This window comes from Pan troglodytes, chromosome 14, assembly GCF_028858775.2.
Source record: "Pan troglodytes isolate AG18354 chromosome 14, NHGRI_mPanTro3-v2.0_pri, whole genome shotgun sequence".
In the NCBI taxonomy this organism is placed as follows: domain Eukaryota; kingdom Metazoa; phylum Chordata; class Mammalia; order Primates; family Hominidae; genus Pan; species Pan troglodytes.
This window is the reverse complement of record NC_072412.2, coordinates 25,908,543-25,925,811: the sequence shown is the minus strand read 5'-3', so window position 1 is coordinate 25,925,811 and position 17,269 is coordinate 25,908,543. Positions and strand designations below refer to the sequence as shown.

The 17,269-nt window shown below is 42.5% G+C and overlaps 1 protein-coding gene and 1 long non-coding RNA gene across 3 annotated transcripts in view; one reads left to right on the top strand and one right to left on the bottom strand.

Annotated features, from left to right (window-relative positions):
- The window catches only part of LOC134808114 (uncharacterized), a 63,393-nt gene extending 61,664 nt beyond the window's left edge, over window positions 1–1,729 (bottom strand). The window contains exon 1 of the long non-coding RNA XR_010150406.1: window positions 1,583–1,729. This is a non-coding gene — a long non-coding RNA (uncharacterized LOC134808114). The remainder of the gene's footprint in view (window positions 1–1,582) is intronic.
- On the top strand, window positions 304–8,048 carry GPR12 (G protein-coupled receptor 12). Of its 2 annotated transcripts, XR_673754.5 has the most exons (3): window positions 304–517; window positions 1,253–2,329; window positions 3,835–8,048. XR_673754.5 is itself a non-coding variant. In XM_001157503.7 (2 exons), exon 2 carries the CDS (start codon window positions 1,268–1,270, stop codon window positions 2,270–2,272), a length of 1,005 nt encoding a protein of 334 aa, XP_001157503.1. In that variant the 5' UTR covers window positions 304–517; window positions 1,253–1,267; the 3' UTR covers window positions 2,273–2,676. The 2 variants fall into 2 exon arrangements, 1 of the variants encoding a protein (XP_001157503.1); XM_001157503.7 differs by lacking the exon at window positions 3,835–8,048 and having other exon boundaries at window positions 1,253–2,676.
- Window positions 8,049–17,269: the final 9,221 nt, after the last annotated feature.

Below are 17,269 nucleotides of genomic sequence, written 5' to 3'. Positions count from 1 at the left end.
AGGTCACAGGGCTCCAGGCAGCGCTCCCCTGCCCCGCCCGGTGCAAGCCCGGGGCCGCCGGCTGGGGTGGGGCGCGCAGCGCGGCAGGCAGGCAGGGCTACCGTGCAGTTCTCAGCCTCCTGGCTCCTTCGCCCCTCGCCCCGCGCCCCTGGGCCGCCCTCGCCTGCCCGCACCCTAGAGCAGCCCTGACCCGTGGGGGCGCGCGCGGCCTCCCGGGGATCCCGCGGGCGGGCGGGCGGGCGGCCGGGCGCGCGCGGGGCGGGGGCGGCGCGCGCGCGGGGAGCGTGTGGGCCGGGCGGGCGCGGCGGGGAAAGCTGGGCGCGCGAGCCGAGGCTGCTGCTCACCTGCAGCCGCGCCGCTCACCTGCCGCGGAGTGCGCGCCCCGCGCCCTCCCGGCCCGCTCCGGAGCCCGGCCGCCCCCCCCTTGCCACAGCGGGCAACTGCGCCGACATGCGACACGAGTAGCCCACGCGCTTCGGAACCACCGGAGGAGCCCCCTCGGCCTGGGCGAGCCAAGGTGACCCCCTCGATGACCCCCCCGCCCCCGCCGGCCGCCTGTCCCCGCACCCTGTCTGTCCCCCTCGCGTCCGACTCCCTCCCCGCCGCCAGGGGATCGGCAGCAGTGCATGGGCATCTGTCTGTCTGTCTGTCTCGGTACTTCCATTGCACACACCTCCCTCTCGTGGCCCTCCCGACTGCCCCGTGCGCACGGGGGGAGTCTGGAGCCCCTCTTTGTTCCGGTCGGGGGTGCGTTTGAGGATGTGCACGCGCGCGGGGGATGCGTTTGGAGGGTGGGAGTTCGATGGAAATAGGCGATTTAAATATTCCATCGAGGATGGCGGCCCCTGGCTCGAGACCTGCCGCTGCCGCGTGGTTTTCTCGGCAGCAGCCCAGATGTCAAACAGTTGTTCGTTTTCAGCATGCAAGATGTGATTTTCCAATGTGCATTCCCAGCGCTGTTGCAAACAGACCGCCGCGAGTCCGTGTGTGCCTGCCTCGCTCACGCTGGTGTTTTGAAGTCCTACCCTGTGTTTTCCCCAATGCCAAACGGCATTTTTGTTGTGGGGTTTAAACCACAGAGACTTTGGCTTTTGTTTCATTTCCCAACAGTTCCTCATTCCCGAAGCTTGGGGCATTTGGTACTGGTATCTGAGCAGGGGCTGGCTTTCTGTTTGTCTGTGTGTTTTTTGCATGATCTTGGATTGTCACCCTGCTGTATTTAAACATTAAAAAGCCTGTCTTTTCGTTGAAGAGGACAGGGGTTAAAATGAATGAAGACCTGAAGGTCAATTTAAGCGGGCTGCCTCGGGATTATTTAGATGCCGCTGCTGCGGAGAACATCTCGGCTGCCGTCTCCTCCCGGGTTCCTGCCGTAGAGCCAGAGCCTGAGCTCGTAGTCAACCCCTGGGACATTGTCTTGTGTACCTCGGGAACCCTCATCTCCTGTGAAAATGCCATTGTGGTCCTTATCATCTTCCACAACCCCAGCCTGCGAGCACCCATGTTCCTGCTGATAGGCAGCCTGGCTCTTGCAGACCTGCTGGCCGGCATTGGACTCATCACCAATTTTGTTTTTGCCTACCTGCTTCAGTCAGAAGCCACCAAGCTGGTCACGATCGGCCTCATTGTCGCCTCTTTCTCTGCCTCTGTCTGCAGCTTGCTGGCTATCACTGTTGACCGCTACCTCTCACTGTACTACGCTCTGACGTACCATTCGGAGAGGACGGTCACGTTTACCTATGTCATGCTCGTCATGCTCTGGGGGACCTCCATCTGCCTGGGGCTGCTGCCCGTCATGGGCTGGAACTGCCTCCGAGACGAGTCCACCTGCAGCGTGGTCAGACCGCTCACCAAGAACAACGCGGCCATCCTCTCGGTGTCCTTCCTCTTCATGTTTGCGCTCATGCTTCAGCTCTACATCCAGATCTGTAAGATTGTGATGAGGCACGCCCATCAGATAGCCCTGCAGCACCACTTCCTGGCCACGTCGCACTATGTGACCACCCGGAAAGGGGTCTCCACCCTGGCTATCATCCTGGGGACGTTTGCTGCTTGCTGGATGCCTTTCACCCTCTATTCCTTGATAGCAGATTACACCTACCCCTCCATCTATACCTACGCCACCCTCCTGCCCGCCACCTACAATTCCATCATCAACCCTGTCATATATGCTTTCAGAAACCAAGAGATCCAGAAAGCGCTCTGTCTCATTTGCTGCGGCTGCATCCCGTCCAGTCTCGCCCAGAGAGCGCGCTCGCCCAGTGATGTGTAGCACCCTTGCACCCAGGAGGACTCTGCATTTACCAAGCACTTCCACTGCCTGGCCAAGGTTTGAGATGCTTCCCTTGAATTCCTTGCATTGGATTCCCTCTCAAGCCACAGGAGCACTTAGCATTCGTGAAACAATGACATCGTTCAGATGAGTTAAGTGATTGAAGTGAAAATAATGTTACCAGTGTTTTCACCATTAAAAAAAAATTGTTGAGCTCTCCACTCAATATTATTTTGTTTTGCTTGGGGGCAAGGGTTTCCTTTTATACTTTGTTTGGAGGGCTGACTGGGGGTAGGAAAGGAAGGGATATGATACGCCCATGATGTTATTAGAAGTAAATGAGTTTCAGAGTTTTTACCTGGACTTTAAAATAAATTTGAGTGATTGAGGAAAATTGAGAAAGACTTACTTTTTCCAGACTATTTTTTTTTACATGATGGTAGATTTTTTAATGCTGCATGTATGTAAGAGAATATGACCCCTTTCAATCCAATACAAACAGTTTACATAATTGTGTTTGGAAGGGACCTCATTTGCTAACATGAACTCAGTAATGTCACCGACACTGAAACCGTGAACCCATTCTTATCCATTCTTTCTTTCCTTTCGGCAATTACTGTTCACAAGAATTCCTTCGGTATTTCTATAAATGTTGCAACTCCTTCTGCATGGTCGACTGTGTTAGCTAGGCCACTTGTTTCAAATGTTGCCATGTCAATCTAGATTCCAATGGGTCATTTTTCAATATAGTTTTTCAATATGTACTTTCTAAAATGAATCCTGAAGTAGGTTTTGATCTTCATATGAAGTAGGATTGATTAGATCCACCATTGTAGTTTCTTAAGCTATTGTCTGATTGTTTTCAGAAAACAAAAGGAAAAAATATTAGCAATTGAAAGTACATTAAATTTATTTAAATATATTCTGAAAAAAACTAATGTGACATCATGAAATGAAAAAAATCACCTTTCCTCTCTCTCTGAGAATATACTAATGGTTATTCTTGATTGAGATAATTAGAATAAATATTATAGGCCAAGTTTTTCTGGTTCATACTGTCTGTGGTGCATAATGCATTTGAAACAGGCAGTCCCCTATTTTAATGATTAGGTTTGTTTGTCAGTGCACAGCGTCCGTCTATGACTGTGATATATACCAGCTATATCCTGTAAGGTCATAAACAGAATGACCATTGGCTGTTGATGAAAAGTTAAGTTTGAAATCTTTTAACTCCTTTTCACCAAAAACCAATTTATACACAATAAAAATCATATTGCCTGTTTTCAGAGAACAAGAATGTAGTCAGGCAATTGCAAAGAAGAATTCACTTTAAACACATTGTAAAATCGATGTGTCTCAGGTTTCTTTTCTGTTCATGCAGACAAATGTAGACGCAGGTACCTTCCCTCCATTTGCAATGGATTTATAGTTATGTCTATATAATCAGTGGAAAAAATTCTTGGCAGCACATTAATTTAGCCCATTCAGATGGCAGCAAAAGCAGTATTTCAGGGTCACTGGGGAATCATTTGTAATAAATTAACCTCATCTGTTTGTCCCAGATGTGATGCCCAGGGTGGTCTCAAGACCATTCTGGGAGCCTGCATGCTGATGCCTTCTCTCCAGAGCCTCTTCTAATGCAGCACACGTGTGAAAAAATCCTCTACTTGAATCTGTGTCTCCTCCCTGAGGTTACTTATGGAAGCAGGAGAGGGACTGAAATACTTAAGAAGTGGGAAAGAATTTTCAATACATATCACTGTATGATCAATCTAATAAAACTGATGCCTTTAAAACATTTCTTTTGAACATTTGATGGAGTTAGTAGGTTGAACATGATGAGTCTGTTCGTTTTTAATTAATTAGAATTGAATAGCATCACCGTAGGAGACTTGACAAAGGTAAGTTGGTTTTGAGAGGGGCTAGGAAATATCCATAATGAGGTTTTAAAGGAATAAATGATGATTTTATAAAAATAGTGGCTCCATTTGCATATCTCCAATAGTCAGAATTATAATGAGAATAATATGTACTTGTTGTGACCACGTGTGTGCCAGGCCCCATGCTGCGTGTTTTACTATAATCACAAAACTACTACTTTTATAGGTGAGAAAACTAAGACTAAGAGAGGCGGGGATAAAAAATGTGCCCGAGGCCACAAAGCACAAGGATAGAGTCAGAATTTGAAGCCACGTTTTCCAAAGTCTAAGTCTTGCTCCTTCCCTGTACCTTGCAAGCTTTCATCCCTCAGTGGATACCAGGGCTGAGGAAACTGATTTGTAACATGTTCCTGTCACAGAGTTTTGGCTCTACATTTAAGACATAAAACTTGGCCTGGCGCAGTGGCTCACGCCTGTAATCCCAGCACTTTGGGGGGCCAAGGCAGGTGGATCACCTGAGGTCAGGAGTTTGAAACCAGCCTGACCAATATGGCAAAACCCCGTCTCTACTAAAAATAAAATTTAGCCGGGCGTGGTGGCGGGTGCCTGTAATCCCAGCTACTCAGGAGGCTGAGGCAGGAGAACCGCTTGAAGACAGGAGGCGGAGGTAGCAGTGAACAAAGATCGCACCACTGCACTCCAGCCTGGGTGACAGAGCAAGACTCCGTCTCAAAAAAAAAAAAAGACATAAAATTTCCTGTTTAAAACTACACTAGTTACGTGGTTGCTTTTGGCCCATGTTTTTAAAACATATAGTTTCAGCTAAGAGATTTTTCAGTTCAACTAACAACATGCCCTTACCGTTTAAATTGTGAAAAATGTTGGATATTTATGTGGTTTTCTACAAGGTTTCTTTTTTCCCGTGGAGCTAATTATTTTTAAATGTGCACACATCTCAATGTACATATGTGTATGTATGTATTTATGCATATGTATACCCAATAATATTAACTTTGCAACAGGACCAAAGACCTCATGGAAAACTGTCTTATTTCCAACAGTCCTGAGGTAGCAGGTAATCTTTTACTCCACATAATTAAAATTTCTAGCTACCAAGGAATTGATATTTTTCCAGTAGAAACAGTTATCCTTGTAACTAGGACAGTTCCATTACTTTACCAGAATCCTGAATTAGTCAAAACTAGTCATCGAAGTTATGACTATCTGGGGTTTTGTTTCCTTTTATTCCTTTAACTCTGTATTTCTTTCTATCAGTGAAGTTTGTTTTTAAAGGTACCTGGGGCGGGGAAGCAGGGTGGAGGTAGAGCCCCTCCTTGCCTGGAGCCTACAGTAAGGAGCCAGGTTCAGGAGGAGTGGATTCCTTGGTTGACTTGGCCATGCAGAAATAGTCTTAGACTCCCCCAGGATTTAAAATAGGATTGAAACAAGAAGTTTCAAAGAGCAGATGAGGAATAGAGATACTTAGTGCCAATAAAAGTGTCGTGGAGACTTCTTCGGCTTTTTAAAAAAAATGCTTAATCCATTATTAAAATAATGATTGACTTTATTTTATAGTAATATATGATAATATGAAGTTAGGATGACTTGCCATTTCAGATTTAAAATACATATTAATTAAGTGACTACTATGTTGTGATTTTGAATAATGTTTAAGTTTCTATATTGATTGTATGCCTGGTATAATAAAGGAAAAGACTGCCTTATTGTCCCCTTTAAAATTTGTCATAATTATTGAATGTTTCGATATATGGTTAGGACTTCTGTTTAGAATTCTAAGAATCACAAACTAATAGGTTTATACATCACGGCTTGAATTCACAGACAAATCTGTCTTCTAAAAAAATTACAGGCCGGGCGCAGTGGCTCATGCCTGTAATCCCAGCATTTTGGGAGGCCGAGGTGGGCAGATCACGAGGTCAGGAGATCAAGACCATCCTGGCTAACATGGTGAAACCCCGTCTCTACTAAAAATACAAAAAATTAGCCGGGTGTGGTGGCGGGGGCCTGTAGTCCCAGCTACTCAGGAGGGTGAGGCAGGAGAATGGCGTGAACCTGGGAGGCGGAGCTTGCAGTGAGCCGAGATTGTGCCACTGCACTCCAGCCTGGGGGACACAGCAAGACTCCATCTCAAAAAAAAAAAAAAAAATTACAGAAAAAAATATTGGTAATTTTGGCTAGAGCTCCTCAAACTTTAACTATTTGAAGAGTATACAAATCACCTGAGAATCTTGTTAAAATGCAAATTCTGCTTCAGTCAGTCTGGGGCATGGCTGAATTTCCAACAAGCTCCCGTGATGCTGATGCTGACGGTCTACAGACAACACTGATTCACAATGATACGTGTCACACTTTTAATATAACGTATAAATACATATATATAACATATAAATATAACATATAAAAATATATATTTGAATATATATAGCATGTACCTATAACGTATAAATAATATATATTTGAAGTGTTTACTTTTGTCAGAGGTTAATAACTAGTCTGTATTCAATGGAGATGAACTTTGAACTTTTCCTACAGCTTCTCAGGGTCTAATAAAGACCCATAAATGTATTTTTTCCATGTTAATGAACTAACTTTTTAAAATCCTAATGTTCATTATCTTAATTTAGTTCTTTCAGAAGCTTTATGTAGATGCAATGTGTTTCTCTAGGTGTGTGTATGTATACCTGACAACAAAGGTTTTCACCTCCACCTCAAGGACAGTTTTCTTTAGGACATGAGTGGCTTATGTCTGGGGGCTGCATGTGTCTGCACGAATTTATCTTGAGATGATTGAGATGAAAACCTTTGTTCTCTGAGTTCTAAAATTCAACTGAACTTATTCCAAAGCAACCTTTTCTAGACAGGTACATCAGAGAAATTTAAAAATAGCTCACCTTCATTTGACACTTATCTGTAGCCTTTTATTTTTCAGCATCAAAAATACTATTAATGTTAATAGTTACCCTGGTCACAGGTACTCTGCTACCTTTCTGCCCAAGGAAGTGAGAACATTTTTTAATCCAATAGAAGCATGTTAAAGTACATAGTTAAAGTAGATTTTAATATATAACTTATATATGTCCACTGTGTAAGATACTTACAGAAGACATCTAGGAATTTTTTAATCATAAAAAATTCAAATACTAACATCAAGCATAAGTGAACAAATTTCAATTGAAAATAAGTTTGGGACATAAATAAAAACATTTACTAGGGCACAGATTCCCTTGGTAGTTGACTATTTGAACAGACAGTTACCAACAGAATATTTTAAAAGGCAAAAGAGCATCTTATGGAATTCTCTCTATGGCTTGGATTTGCATTTCTCACCAAACAACATATTTTGAATCTACGGGATTCTTATATGGGTTGACGAAAATACAAACCTTCCACATATGGAGAAATGAAGGCCTGTCTTTTACAGATATATGTGGTTACTGGGATCAAACCTAAGGGAAAATGTGTTCTGATCCAACTATATCCTTACTCCTTCCTAGATCCTTTTGAAGCATGAACAAATTTACTCTGGGATTCTATAGAGTCTAATAATTGGGAGAAAACATATGAAGTAGAATTTTCTATATCAAATCTAAATCACCTAAGTCAAGATCTCTTTGGAAACTGAAGTTGTATACTTTTTTCTCAGTGCCTTGCAGTGTTTTGATATTGCAAATCTTGATCTTTCTTATTATATTGTAATTCTATTTTTGTCTTGGCCAAGCCCCTGGAGGTACAGAGAACCCCTTAATCCCAGCTCAACACTGATATATTGAAAATATTCATTAAACAATATTGTTCTCTTCTTCTTCAAATAAAACTCTAAATTATTTATGTCATATGTTTCTGATTTTATTTTATATCCTTTTGATCATTTTCCTGATCCCTTTTTCCATATCATTTACCATTTCTCTGCATACCTTTTCATATCTAGTGATCAGAATGAGGATACAATAATCTGCTAAATGGAGCAGAATGATGGATTATTCTCTGCTTCTGGTTACTGGATGGCAGTGGTTCTTTAAGTATGAGCCCTCACCAGCAGCACCAGCATCTCTTGGGAACGTGTTAAAAATGCAGTCACCCAAGATTTACTGCTGAAAACTCAGGGTATGAGGCCCAGCAATATGAGTTATAATAAGCCCTCCAAGTTGATTCTGATGCATGCTAGAGTTTGAGAACCATGCCATATAGCTTTGACTGAATCCTAAAGTCTTCCTGACATTACTAATAACGTTAATATCTCGGCAGTACTAGGACCTCTCAGCATTTTTTGCTATGTCTATGCAAGGCAGTCTTCACATTGTACTGTAGCAAATTATAGATGATTTTTGTTTGTAGATGTGCTGCCTTGCACTGATTTCACTGGAACTTGTTGCTCTTTTCAAGGTTATTTTCTAATTCATCAAATTCAATTAAACTTCTGCCCCTTCTGTTAAAGTCATATCACTGTCATGTGCCTCAGACAGAAAGACAATTCAGTGAGAAGAAAAAAACCCAATCAGACCTCTTTTTTGGCATCATGGAGATAAGTCTTCCTGTTCGTATTTGTTACTATCTGTAAATTGCCCCGAATATTCCACAGTTGCAGCCTCAACCATCCAGCAGTGCATCAACTGTCCATCCATTCCCCCATCTGTGGTCTGTGGTTGTGCATAGACACACACACACATATGCATGCGTACAATCACACCCTTTACCTTCCTCTCTCATACTTCCACACCCTTCCATTGTCCTTCTACAATCCCAGACCAGAAATCTTCAGTGAGGAAGTCCAGAGAACTAAGGCAGTTGATTGAGGGTCTCATTTTAGGCTAGTTTTGTGGTGTTGATAGGCACAGCTTTGGCAAGCCTAGGTCAGGATGAAAACACTTCCGTGATTCCAGACCGAGGACAGTTTCTATGATACAGGTTGGTTTACATCTCACCCCACTTCACACTAACCTCAAGATGCTGTGATTCATAGTCCAGAAAGTTCAATAAATAAGAGCAATAAACACATTTTACATAGGAGTTTTCTTAATTCTAGGGATTGACTTGAGGCTAGAACTATGAAATAGTTGCATCTACTGACAGCACAGAGGGATGTCATTTTTTCTCTTTTTTCTTTTTTTTTTTTTTTAAGACAAAGTCTTGCTCTGTTGCCCAGGCTGGAGTGCAGTGGCACAATCTTGGCTCACTGCAACCTCCATCTACCAGGTTCAAATGATTCTCCTGCCTCAGCTTCCTGAGTAGCTGGGACTACAGGCGTGCGCCACCACATCCAGCTAATTTTTTTTTTTCTGCATTTTTAGTAGAAACGAGGTTTCACCTTGTTGGCCAGGCTGGTCTCAAACTCCTGACCTCAAATGATCCATCTGCCTCGGCCTCCCAAAGTGCTGGGATTACAGGCATGAGCCACCACACCCGGCCTAGGATGTCATTTTCATGAGTGCTCTTTAACCTTTCAAATTACTAAATCAATTCTGTCAATTTTCTTTAGGAATATTTGAAGCTAAGAAAACATAGTTTAAGTGCCCAAAAATGTTTCTTACTAAACACACTCTCTTTTTAAGTTCAAGATCCAGTTTAAGAAGCAGCAAATCCCACAATACAGGCTACAGAGAGGTTTTTCACCTATTAATGAAGACTATAAATCAGATATGGTGGCTCGTGCCTCTAATTCCAGCTTTTTGGGAGGCCAAGATGGGAGGATAGCTTGAGGTCAGGAGTTCAAGAACAGACTGGGCAATAAAGCAAGACCCCATCTCTACAAAAAATTAAAAAATTAGCCAGGCATGGTGGTGTGTGCCTGTAGTCTTAGCTACTTGGGACTTAGGTGAAAGCTCTGAATGGGCTTTGGGACAGAGGTGGCTACTCTCCCAGCCCAATGACCCAATATTTTTCAGATGTAGATGCATTTTCCCTTGAGACTTTTGAGATGTCTCAAGTGAGGATCTAGCTATTTCTGAAACACCTCAATCCAGAGGTGATGATAACTAAAGTAACTAAAAAGACTGAGGTTTTGCTCTCCTAAGCCCTAATCCAGGAGCTAAAAGCCATGAGACGTGCCCAATGGGCCTTGTGTCCCCTCCTGTTTGCATTCCTCTTGAAGTTTGTCACAGGGATGAAGGTTTCCTCCCCACCCTCGCACTCCAGAGAACGGAACACAAACAAACCGTGCCCAGATGGTGAAAAAGCAAAGCTGCCCAGGGCTGTGGGCAGCCTATTTCAAGCTGTTCTTATGAAAAAGTCTTCACTCTGCATAAGGTAATTGTTTCAGTCCAGGAACACTTGACAAACCCTGACAGTACTTCCCAGATAATATGCTTTGAAGCTTATCCACTCTAACCAGCTTACTGTTGATATGAAGACAGTTTCTCCCACTTTTAGACATTTTCCCCCGTCTAGTTACTAGCTGGCTCTCAGGGACTCATTCCAGGATGTCTGGAGAGGTTGAAGAGGTTTGGAAAAGAAAACCTGATGGCTACAGGGTGCCTCCCTCGACCTGCAGACCTTGATGGAATGACATGGCTTGAACAAGCAATGTTGATGACAGATGCCATTGTGATGTAAACTGACAGTTCCATAGTCTTTTTATTTATTTACTTATTTAATATTTTTAGAGATGGGGTCTTGCTCTGACACCCAGGCTGGAGTGGAGTAATGTGATCATAGCTTACTGCAGCCTCATGCTCCCAGGCTCAAGCAATTCTCCTCCCAAGTAGCTAAGACTACAGGTACACACCACCATGCCTGGCTAATTTTTTTATTTTTTGTAGAGATGGGGTCTTGCTATGTTGCCCAGTCTGTTCTTGAACTCCTGGCCTCAAGCTATCCTCCCATCTTGGCCTCCAAAATGCTTGAATTAGAGGCATGAGCCACCATATCTGATTTATAGTCTCCATTAGTAAAAAGATTAAGAACTCTTGCTCTAGACTTAGGCTGCCTGGGTTCATTTCCCATCTCTGTCACTTTCTACTTGACTAGCCTTGGGCAAGTTACTTAACTTCTCTGAGGCTCCATGTGTTGGTTTGCTAAAATGAGCATGCTGCAAGAACCTTCCTCATGGTATTGGCTGAGATAAGACATACGGACGATTTTATATAGTATTTGGCACATATCTACTTGGATGCTACTTTCCAGTAGTATTATTATCACTACTGTTGCTGCATTGGTATTATTATTACTGTTACTTACCCAAAACCTGTCAATTACTAATATTGCTTCCACTAGTTAGTGAGGTAGAAACCCAGATAAAAGCTTTACATACATAATCTCATGTAATCTTTTCAGCCGTGCTATGAGGTCTGCATTGATATTCTCCATTACAAATAAGGAAACTGATACACAGAGAGGTTGATTGGCTGCCTAAAACCACACAGCCTTTATGTAGCTCACCGTGAACTCTTAGAAACAAGCAATGCCTGCTAAGAAATCCCAAGTCAAACCAGCCTTTGCATAAAAAGGTAAGAGGAGTCTTCAAAGGCAGCCCAAGCTCAGCTCGAGAGGCGTGGCCCAGACACACCCAGGCACTCGGGGTCAGGGGTGGGGGGCGGCGGGGCCCGCCTTGTGGGCTCTGGAAGGCAGACTCCCTGGAGACAAATGGGATGCTGGTGGATCTCAAAGGGCAGACTGGACCTAGGTAAGTGTAAAGAAGACTGAAGAGTTTTCTGGGAGAAGTAACTGTGATGGGATTCAAAGGAGTGAAGAGGAAGTGACTTTAGCTTATTTGAAATGGGGCAAAATTGACATTTTTTTAAATGACATTTTAATTTGAACCAATTCTCAAAAAAAAATCCTGCAAACTATATTTATATGAATTTCAGTTTAATCACTAAAAGCTCACATTTAGGTGCTTTGTAAACTTTATAAATGTAAGATTTTAAAAAATGTATTCATGTTTATTGAAATCCATCAAAGCATGTGTTCCAAAAAAGAACTTAGAGATGAAAAGTTTGCAGTTGTATAGACATGGATTTACACAAATAAAAAATATTTATTTTTAAAAGTCAGCTATTTTATGTGTACTTTTCAACATAAAACATAACGTGCTCAGAATTTTTCATTTTAAATAAACCTGTTAGATGTACTGGTAGCGTCCAGATTCTTAAGCTGGAAAGGACTTTGCAAGCATTCACTTCACTGACCAGGAAGCCCAGGCCCTGGGCAAGCTCTGACCTGGCAAAGTCATTAGCCAGGGAGCGGCAGACCCAGAACATGAACCTGGAGTCGTGATTCCTTGTCCAGAACTTTGTTCTTGGGCAGATTTTCATTGACAAGGAAAAGCTTGAAATGTGAAAGACTTTGTCTAGTATTTGCTTTCTAGGTTCAAATAATTTTTTTCTTGTCTTTTTTTTTTCTTCTTCAGATGGAGTCTCGCTGTCACCCAGACTCGAGTGCAGTGGCGCAATCTTGGCTTACTACAACCTCCGCCTCCCGGGTTCAAGCGATTTTCCTGCCTCAGCTTCCCGAGTAGCTGGGACTACAGGTGCGCGCCACCACACCCAGCCTTAAGTTTGAATAATTTGTAATTACTACTGGCTATAAGAAATCCTTGTTATAGTTGAATAATAATTATCACTATAAGGGCTAACACTCTGCACTCAATTTGTTTCAGGGGCCATACTAACGACGTTGTGTGTATTGACTTATTTATTCTCCACATCCACAAAGATGATATTTGGTAGTATTAATTCTACTATTTAAAAGGAGAGTGTTCACACATGCAAATTGAGAGTGATTCTTATAACCCTTCTTTTGTGTCTCCTAATCCTGTGTTGTACACATCCCTGGAGCTTAACACACTTTCACTATGTCTGGGCCAAAACTCTTCAACAATTTATTGGCTTAATAATCAAGGTTGCATTTCAGAAGCCATTGCATTTAAATACAGATTGTATTATGTTTTTGTGCCTAACATATCAGTACAAAATTTGACAGACACAGTAGTCATTGTGATTCTTTGTCATATCTGGCAAGCTATGAAGAGGGGTAGGCAAAAGTCCAGAACCCGTCTCTATCCTGCCAGAGTGTGTAGCCCTTGCCAGACCTCACCAGTGTGTCTTGTGTCTTTCTCGCATTTTTGAGAAGGGGCAGGGAAACTCCACACATGGCAGAGTGATGAGCTTGTGGAAATAATAATGACACAACTAGATTAATGTGTGCAAATACATAGTTAGATGGAAGAAATGAGACCTGGTGTTCAGATGAGTAGGATGCCACAGTTAACATTAACCAGTTGTACATTTCAAAATAACTAGAAGAGAATACTTGAAGTGTTCCTAGCATAAAGAAAAGATAAATGTTTAGGTGATGGATATGCCAGTTACCATGATTTGATTTTATGAATGTATGAAATTATCACATGCATCCCTAAAATAGGTACATATATTTTTATCAATAAAGAATTAAAAAATAAAATGAATGACAAAAAGTAATGACACTATATTTAAAAGTCACAGCAAACAGCACAATGTATTGAGTATTTGCTGTTCCAGGCACTGTCATAGGCGTTTTACGTAAGTGAATTCTTTTCATCTTTACAATGACACAGTGACATTTAGGTACTTTTATTATCTCCCTCTCACAGATGAGGAAATTAGGGATTGAAAGACGAAGTAACATGCCACGATATCCCACCTGTTAAGTGGCTGGTCCATCCAAGCCTGCAACCTCCCTCTTTACTACTAGACACACTTGCTTCCTGTCTGTCCTTGAGGATTAACCTGGTGTTTGTCTCTGAGGCCCAACTACATGATATTCACACCAACTGCAATTCCTGGAAGACATAGATGCTCAGAATTTCTTTGTTGTATTGCCTCTAAATAGAAGGCTATTTTCCACCAATGTTGGAGTCAGATTCCTTGCTTCTCCTTAAACACCTGAACACAACTTAAGTCAACTGCATTAAAGGTGTGGACAGGCCGGGCGCGGTGGCTCATGCCTGTAATCCCAGCACTTTGGGAGGCTGAGGCGGGCGGATCACGACATCAGGAGATAGAGACCATCCTGGCTAACATGGTGAAACGTCATCTCTACTAAAAATACCAAAAATTAGCTGGGCGTGGTGGTGGGCGCCTGTAGTCCCAGCTACTTGGGAGGCTGAGGCAGGAGAATGGCGTGAACCCAGGAGGCAGAGCTTGCAGTGAGCTGAGATCGCATCACTGCACTACAGCCTGGGCGGCAGAGCCAGACTCCGTCTCAAAAAAAAAAAAAAAAAAAAAAAAAGGTGTGGACAGAGGATGGCTCCACCTCCACTTCCATCTCACTCCCCCTCCACTGGGCCAGTGGGGCACTGGTCCTCTTGATACGAGATTATTTCATGAGCCTCAAACAATATTTTTTTCAAAGAAAGCATAGAAGACATCTGAAATTATACATAATCTGAAGAAATTCTTAAAGTAAGCTAATCAGTCAAAATAGGATTTTTTTTTTTAATGGAAGGCAGTTGCTTTCTTAGTTTCACTGAGTGAGAAAAGACATAGACTGGCTATTTTCCAGTCTGCCAAGTTTGCAAGATTTTTAAAGAAGATGACCTACACTTTATATTTGATGACAGATGTCACTGAAAGTGATGGATTTGGAAAGTCCATTTCAATAAAGCAATCAGCTGACTCATTGACCTTGAAGTCCAAGAATAATAATCCTTACAGCAAGTGACATCTAATACAAGTGTACTTCAGTAATGTGTGTGTGGTTGTGTGTGTGTGTACACACATTAGTGCAGACATCTAATCTATGCGTTCACATTTAGATTTTGGCAATGAGAAACTACTGAAGATATGTAAAATCAAGCTTGCTTTTTTCTGTAAGAGATATGAAACAAAATAATGAGAATCACGCCAAACAAACACCTACTGAATCATTCCAAACTTGTGTTTTTATATAGTTTTAAAAGTACACAATTCACTAAGGAGGGAGGTTTTAAAATTTCAATGTTACTGTACATATTTTGGAATACATAATGTTAGTTGGCAAATATTTAGTATAGAACTGCCCAATTTAGATGGTAACTTATTTAAAAAGCTCTATCAACTGTATTATTATTTATTATTATTTGATCACTGTGGCAATTGAGCATTTGAACTGTGACTAGTGCAACTGAGGGATTGAATTTTGAATATTATTTAGTTTTAAGTGACTTTAATTTAAGAAGGCACACATGGCTGGTAGACACTGTAGTAGGCAGTAAAGATCTAGATATAAACTAATTTTCTCATGAAGACTACTATAACGACAGGTCCTATTTTCAGAGCTCAGGTCCCTGCCTCGTGGTCCTCCTTACTGGTCTACCAGCTTGAAATTATTCACCACAACACGATTTAAGAAAATCTAATGTTAGAGATTTCAAACCGATAAAACTAAAAAAATCAGGAGTGATTATCACTTTGGGCAAGAATTATTACTTCAGAAGATTCACCACTATCCTTTTAAAATAATATGCTTTTTTTCCTTCCGCCTTTAAAATAAAAATCGTTTTCAGAAAGTGAGGCAAAATGTAACAACTCACAGAACCCCATGAAGCATTCCAGTGACGAAAACCAGGCTGTGTGGAGCTCCAGGCCGGCGTGTGCCTGTTTTCGCCTGGGTCACGGGTCTAGGCTGGGATTCCGCGTCTGTGCACTGCTTGTCACGGTAGTGTGAGCTGAGGAGACGCTCATCAAGGTATGTAGGGTGGGGACCAGGACAGGGCACGCCCTGTCTCTCCAGACACACACTGAAGGAACTTGCTTCCCATATCAGTCTCTCTACAGAAGACAGTTGTAGTTTGAGCTTTTGATTTTCATTCCTCCTTTTCGAAAATTTTAAAAGGTCCTGTCAATGTTTGCCACAAAAAGACTTCATCATCGGCTTGTCCGCATTCTTGTGTTGATTAAGCGTCTGTCACCTGGACCCAGTGTGCTAGGCAGACTCGCTTCTCATCCACCAAGCGAGTTCCTGGAGATAGCGGTGGCCTCAAGTTCAGATCAGGTGGTGGGTGACAGTTCGTGGGGCAGGGCAGTGGGGAGCTGAGGGAGGTTAGAATTAGAAACAGTGCCATCGGTCACAAAACATCAGTGTCCAGGACTGGTGGGTGAGCTAGCACCAGAGAAGGAGGAATGCAATAAAAGTGGGAATAGTCAGGTTTCTGCCTCCAGGAGCAGTGGACACGGAAGCAGATGAAAGGGTGATGGTCATCACAAACACAGCTGCCTTCAGGCTCACTTGCCAGATCATCTGCAATGAGGACATTTTCTTGATTCTAATAAAGCACTTTTATCTTGGAAATTGTGCATGTTCTACATTTCCCTCCCTCACCCTCATGGACTTAAAAAAAAACGGGTTGTTTTGTTTTGTTTTGTTTTGTTTTGTTTTTGAGACGGAATAGGGCTCTACTGCCCAGGCTGGAGTGCAGTAGTGCAATCTCGGCTCACTGAAACCTCCGTCTCCCAGGTTTAAGTAATTCTCCTGCCTCAGCTTCCCAAGTAGCTGGGATTATAGATGTGCACCTCCACGGCTGGCTAATTTTTGCATTTTTAGTAGAGACGAGGTTTCACCATGTTGGACAGGCTGGTCTCAAACTCCTGACCACCTCAGCCTCCCAAAGTGCTGGGATCGCAGGCATGAGCCACCTCACCGGGCCCCCCATGGACTTTTGAGTGAGAGAAGGAGGAAAATGTACACCAGTTTACAGTAGTCTTCCTTCTATATAATTTTTCAAAAATCGCTTTTCCCAGGGAATTTAATTTGCTTTAATCTCAGCAGGTGGTTTCAGCACAAGATGCTCACAATGCGAGCCCCAGTGCCTCTAATGAAGGCAGACCGCACTAACTCCGCGGTGTGACTGTGCGTGAGCTCTGAGAGGCTGCTGCTCACAGTAATGTTAACAACTGAATGATTATGTGAGGATTCTGTAATTAATTTTCATATGGCCTCTTAAAAAACTATTGTGACACTTAGAAATCTGATCTTTAAACAGTTGAAGACTGAAAATATATTAAATTCTGTCCTCAATGTCAAGATTTCAATTGTGGATTAAAATCAGATTCATGTGATTTGCGTGATAGGTAATGCACTTCAATATTTAAAACAGAGTGAGTAATTATTTGTCAGATATCACAATTGCACTGTGTTGTAACCC

What these genes read in the sequence shown, in the direction of transcription:
- GPR12 (XM_001157503.7), top strand. Translation starts at nt 1,268, where the DNA reads ATGAATGAAGACCTGAAGGTCAATTTAAGCGGGCTGCCTCGGGATTAT.